This window comes from Microchirus variegatus, assembly GCF_963457635.1.
Source record: "Microchirus variegatus genome assembly, chromosome: 6".
NCBI classification, from domain to species: Eukaryota; Metazoa; Chordata; class Actinopteri; order Pleuronectiformes; family Soleidae; genus Microchirus; species Microchirus variegatus.
Genome location: NC_139807.1, coordinates 24,780,953 through 24,787,116, shown reverse-complemented (window position 1 = coordinate 24,787,116; position 6,164 = coordinate 24,780,953). Strand labels below are relative to the sequence as shown.

The following is a 6,164-nucleotide window of genomic DNA, read 5'->3' as shown; positions in this document are numbered from 1 at the left end:
GGGATATGCCACATGTGTTAGTGTTCATCATGTTCTATTGAAGAGGATCTGAAACTGACAATTGAGGCAATTGACTCCTCAGGAAAGTGTGACTGAGCCTTTTTTTGCAACCAGCAGTGTTGCCCCCTGGTCGATATTCAATAAACTGTTCCTTCCTGGTTGGAGTCGGCCTACAAACAGGAAGACTACGGCCACTTTTTACACATGGTCTATTGTCAAGCCACAGACAGAACATTAGATCATTTATTTAATTCACATTGAGGCTTTGGTTAACTTTGGGCTCAGGTTTTTAGAGGCTGGTGCTTAATTATTGTTATTATTATTATTACAAAGGCTCTAAACTGTGATAAAAACCAGCTGGGATTACATATTCAAATGGATTAAGACCTACAGTCAAAAATCCGTAGGCTGTCCGTGTCAGCATCCCTACAACAATATCCAACAAAAAAGTTCCTAGATCAAATTCTACTCGATTATTAAGCCACTAACAGCCATCTATAGATATTTCCCATCCGCAGTTCTGATTCCACTATACTAACTCAAGTACTCAATGTCAGGGTAAAGGACTGGATATGACAGAGCAGAGAAAGCTTAAGGGAAAAAGCTAATACTTCATCCATTTGATCAAAAGAAAGAAAACATTGCAAGATACACACAAATGTAAACCTGCCATACATAAAAATCATCACTTAGTTTTAATACGTCTACCTAAAATACACCTTACTGAGATAAAAGCAATTATAATATTCATTTTTGAGATATTTCGTACACTGCAATAACATTCTGTAACACATTTTTTCTTTTTTCCTCTTTTCCGTCACTGTAATTCTCGCTTTTGCCTCATTCACATATGTCAGGGTTCACCATTACCGTGATCTTTTTTTTTTTTTTTTTTTTTTTTTTTTAAAGAATGTGCTTATTTTCACAAAATAAAGCCTATTTTTGAAGAGTCAGGAGGCCGCAGCAGCTGAGTGACGGCTGCACTGCGGTAGTAAGTGAAGATAACTGTTAAAGGGAAGACGGGTGAAGACAGGTGGATTGTGGGTGATGTAAGGAGAAATGACTCGGTCTCAGGCACTTAAAAACTTTTTCCGATGAGATTCCTAAAGGTGAAGTGCCTTCTGCTAGAAAAAAAAGTGCTTATTTTGAGGAAAAAAAATGTTTTTTTAAAGCCAGCATGAGATACATTGTTGTCAACCAACTCATACTTTTTCACATTTCTTATTCTTTTAAAAATGTGTGTGACTGGTCTTTATGTTTGGCAAAATGTTAGTTTATTCTATTTTCATTGAGACTGACCCAACTCTATGAGCATATCAGCAACAGTTAAAGGAAAATATTTGGGTTTCAACCGAATTTAGCACTTCTTTAAAGGCACAGTTCACTTTTGTTGCTCTCACCTGGAGGATTTTATAGAGCTACACTTCAATTCTTGACTTAATCTCAATCTCTCATCCTTCCTTCCGTAATCTCTCATTCTGTCTCTCTTCTCTCCGCACATACTCTGTATGACAGATGTTAGGTTAGAGTGGCTGGTTCCAAACTCAAGATGAGACACATTCTACCATGTACTTACATTTGGAAAAAATAAGAAATAATAGTAAAGTAAAACTAAAATATCCACTTCAAACTATTTTTTTTCTGGGTCACAACAAGACAGACAATCTTTACTTATAAAAAATTTGTCTTTGACTTTTTAAATTTTTTTTGTATTATATTATAAAGTATGCAGGACCACGCCTTTTGGCCTACTGATGATGCCCTCTATATAACTAAATAAGGGGTTGAAGAGGGATATGGGGAAGTAAATGGATAAAAAAAAAAAAAGACGGGTTAATATATCATTATAACTATAGGATATTGGGGGAAAGCCCAAATAAAAGCTGCATCATCTTCGTTTCTCACATTTAGTTTTTTTTGCTTTAAGAGATTTAACTTCCTTTTAAGGCTCAATCAAAAGCTTTTGTTGGCTTTTATTAAAGGCTTCTGTGTTCATGTGTTTGTGTGCGTTTTTATTTTTTATAGAGCCAACGCCTGAAATATCCAGTCTGAGCAGAGCCGATCTCTTTCATTGGAAGGCCTGGTGGAAGCGAGGCAGTGTGGTGGTACTAAGGCTGGAGCTGAACACTGGGGGAAGTGGGTGCAAGGATCCGAGGCCCAGACCCCCGCTGGAGTTCTGCTGCTCCTGAGGTTGTGGTTGCAAAGAGGTAAGAGGTACAGCAGCTGCCGCGACTGCAGCGGCGTGGGGCTCGGCAGCATGCAGAGATGATGAGGAGGAAGAGGAGGAGGAGGAGGTCGCGGATGAGGTGTAGCCCATCACCAGCCCTCCAGTGCTCATGGGGGCACTGTAGGGGGGCAGGTTGAGTGGCAGGAACCCCAGCAAGTGGGAGAAGTCCATGTTAGCAGCACACAGAGACTCTGCGATCATCGCGGGACTCTTGGACAGGAGGGGATCCCCGCAAAGCTCATCCGTCAGGCCCGAGGTGGGCTCCAGTCCGTCCTTGAGGGGCGAGGCAGCAGCGTGGGGCTCTGAAGAGGGAACCGGACCTGGCAAGCCACTCTGCAGATCCATGAGGAAGCTTTCCATCTCCACTTTCAAGGGCTTGTCCAGCAGGTATGAGGTAGATCCCAGCTGGTATTTGGGGGCTGGCTGGGGCTGGTGCTGCTGCTGGGGAGCCGGAGACTGGTGATGGGGGGTCAGTGGAGGGGAATGGTGGTGATGATGGTGGTGGTGATGGTGGTGGTGGTGGTGGGAGTGTGGATGAAGAGATCCAGGGGATTCCATGTGACAGCCCATGCCCATAGCTGCAGACAAGGGGCGGGGCATCAGGGACGGGTGTGGGTGACCCACCCCAGTGTTGGACATCGCCTGGAGATGGTGGGGGTTGTACATGCCCATTGGAAAAGGAGCTCCACTTGGGAACGGTTTGCCCATCATGGGATCTTTGTTGGAACCCATGCCACAACTCATAGGGCTGAGCTCCTCCTTTACAGAGCAGGGTGGTGATACAGAAGCTAAAAGACCTAACATGTCTGGTGGCTCTGTCTTGATCTTCAGCAGCTCCTGTGAGTGGCTCTTCTTTACGTGGCGTGTCAGGTGGTCCTTACGGCCAAAGCGCTGGGCACAGTACTGGCACAGGAAGTCCTTTCGGCCCGTGTGGACCACCATGTGCCGTCTCACATCCTTCCTGGTGTAGAAACGACGGTCACAGTGGTCACACGGGTGTTTTTTCTCCTTGGTGCCTCCTGAGGATTTCCCGGAGTGGCTCTTGAGGTGCTCCAGGAGAACAGGCGTACTCTCGTAGCTCTGCATGCAGACTTTACAGGTGAGATCCCCCGCCGTAGCAGAGTGCATGGCCATGTGGCGCTTGTAACCTAGCTTGGTGTTGTAGTGCTTCCCACACTCCTCACACTTGAAGGCCTCCTTGTTAGGGTCATGGGTCTGCAGGTGGTTTTTCAGGTGGTCTTTGCGGTGGAACATTTTCTCACAGAATGAGCACTGATGGGTCTTCTGTGGAGAGTGTGTGGCCATATGCCTGCAAAAGCACAGGAAAGACAAAGTGAAATATTAGATTGTTTTAAGAGACATAACATGCCTTTGTCTTTTTGTTGTGTATGTTTTTGTTTCCAAAACAACATGCTGTGAGACATGACTTCCTTTCAGTGTAGAAAAAATGGACGTTATCTTCTGGTTGTAAAACCAGAAGTCCCATGAGATTTTGTGATTTGATCAACATTGTCATTATTTGAAACTGGAAGTCACCCCCTGGTGGCTAACTGCTATTTCCTAGGCTTAAGTCTCCCCTAAGTCTGAATATACAGCAAACATGGGATGACTTCCTCTACTACAAATGTATTTATTGATGGGTTTAAGATAAAGGCCAAAATATGACTTGGTTTTAAAGCGGACCTAGACCGGTTGCGTACATTGAACCGCAGGAGAAGAATAACGTCCGTTTTGGAGGTGTTTCACGAGCGACAGTGTCTTCTGACTCTGGGTCAGAGTCATAAAAGGGACTGCGGCAGGGAGTCGTGACAAAGCTATTTTTAAACAATGTTAAAATAATGTTTTGATAATGAGGAGCAGTGCATCCACCGTTCCAGAGGGGGGAGCTGAGCTTCTGAGAACGGATGTGCTGAATAGTACTGGCCAATCACAAGACTCTTCTGGGGGTGAAAGTTCACTCTGAAACATCGCGGCTGACGAACAGCATCAGAAAAGAGGATTTCTATCGGCTCGTTTACATCAACTAGCAGGTTTTTGACCATAAAAACAAGTTAATGTATGTAAGTAGACCTCCATAACTAACATGTGCAACAGGACAACTCTATGTGAGCTTTAACACCTCAGTCCTCAGTGAGACACACGTGGGCATAAGTATGTAAGTATGACTAACTAACGGTAGCTTGTACGTGACTGTATCGACACACTGAATCAGGAAACAACAGTCCTTGATGCGTCAAGTCTTAGGAAGAATAAAAAACAAATCCACTGCTCTCAGTGATGATATCTAAGTAGATAAAAGTTGGTATCTTCTACATTGGGCTCTCGTAAAAGTTGTCTAGTGTACTGACTTTGTACGAGTCTTTAGTCAATTTGTCAATTTTAGTAACTTTTACTCTCACTTTAGTAACTGCAGAGTGATTAGAGACTAACGCATCTCATAGCAGATGAAGAAGATATTAACGTGATCATCTGGGTCATTCCAACTGATAACAACTGGCTTACCAGAGTAGTTTGACCCATTGATGAATGTTGATGAAACACATTCACACTGAGAAATCAGTTTAAACCTGGGATTAAACGGGTTTTTGACCAGAAACAACGAGGCATTAATGAGGATTCTTAGGAAGTCTCCTCTCTCTGAATTTACAAAGATGTGACCTGAGTAATGAGATTGAGATGTTCTACCTGAAGAGTTTGTATTTGGAGCTGAAGGCCTTGAGACAGTGTGGATGTGAGCAGTGGAAGGGTTTCTCTCCGGTGTGACTCAAGGCGTGGACCTGCAGCTTCTCCTGCGAGGCGAACAGAGCCCCACACACCAAACACTCGCTCCCGACCTCGTCCCCCTGTCCGTCCCTCTCCTTGTCTCTCTCTTTCCCCCTGTCTCGCTCTCTCTCCGTCCGTGGCAGCTGGACAGTGCTCCCAAACAGCTTGGTGGCAGTCCGTCGTCCCTCTTCCTCCGGCGTCAGTGCGGTAAAACGGTGTGAGGCATCAGCGGCAGCAGCTGCCATGGCAGCCCTAGAGTGCCGCTGCCATTAAATCTCACTTGTTGCCCCCCCCCCTTGCCTCGCCTGCCCAACGTGGTTTCAGGGTGTTTGACAACAGGGGATGATCACAGGACTATCCGATGGTTCAGCAGGAACATTGAGGTTAGCCCAAATCTAGAATGGCATAGAACACGTGCTTTAACTCTGTTTTCAACAAGAAAAAGGATGTAAAGGCTTCTTTGTTTACCTTTTTTAAAAGTCTTCTCTTCGCTTTTCTTTTGTCTCTGCACTTTTCGTATCTCTTTCTCTTCAGCCTCTCCTTTCCTTCTCTCTCTCTCTGGTTCTCTCCTCCTCACCCAGTCCCAACAGCTATGGTTGGCGGTGAGTGGGAAATACTGCTCTGCATCGTTACTGTTCTTTGAGGAAAAAAGGACAAAAAAACAACACAAGGGTTAAAAGTCAATCATCAATCCACTGTGATTGTTGTAGCTTATTCTCCAGTTTTGATTGTTAAACATGTTAAAGCACAATAAAATAACCATTCTGTACCGTCCCACTTTTTGCCACCCTGTTGCAGAGGTGGAAAAAGTACTAAAATATTGTACTCAAGTAGATTTCCGAAGATTTCCAATCTGGTAACCGACTGCTTAAAGGAGGGCCAGATTTGATAATCTGAAGATTACCAGGGGCCAATGATCCCTTTTCTCTTCTTTTTTTTTAAACAGTAAAAAGTTACATACAAATGCACTGGTTTTTTTTTCATTGTCACAATTATCATTTTTAAATGGCAATGTAAGCAAATCTAAGCCACGCAGGAGTGAAGAAATAAAAAACACAATTCTGTCTTTCTTTCACATTAGTAGTTATATAACATAATAGAAGATGAATGCATGAATCTGGGTTATGAACCCAGGACTCTGGTTTCAAAGCGCAACTCCTTGGAATGTGAGCTG

General features: G+C 44.0%; 1 protein-coding gene across 1 annotated transcript; it reads right to left on the bottom strand.

Annotated features, from left to right (window-relative positions):
* Nucleotides 1-2,068: 2,068 nt before the first annotated feature.
* Nucleotides 2,069-5,235, bottom strand: plagl2 (pleiomorphic adenoma gene-like 2; the record flags this gene model as incomplete). The annotated part of the gene is made up of 2 exons (XM_083891131.1): nucleotides 2,069-3,536; nucleotides 4,913-5,235. The coding sequence occupies 2 exons, from the start codon at nucleotides 5,233-5,235 to the stop codon at nucleotides 2,069-2,071; spliced, it is 1,791 nt and encodes a 596-aa protein (XP_083747257.1).
* Nucleotides 5,236-6,164: the final 929 nt, after the last annotated feature.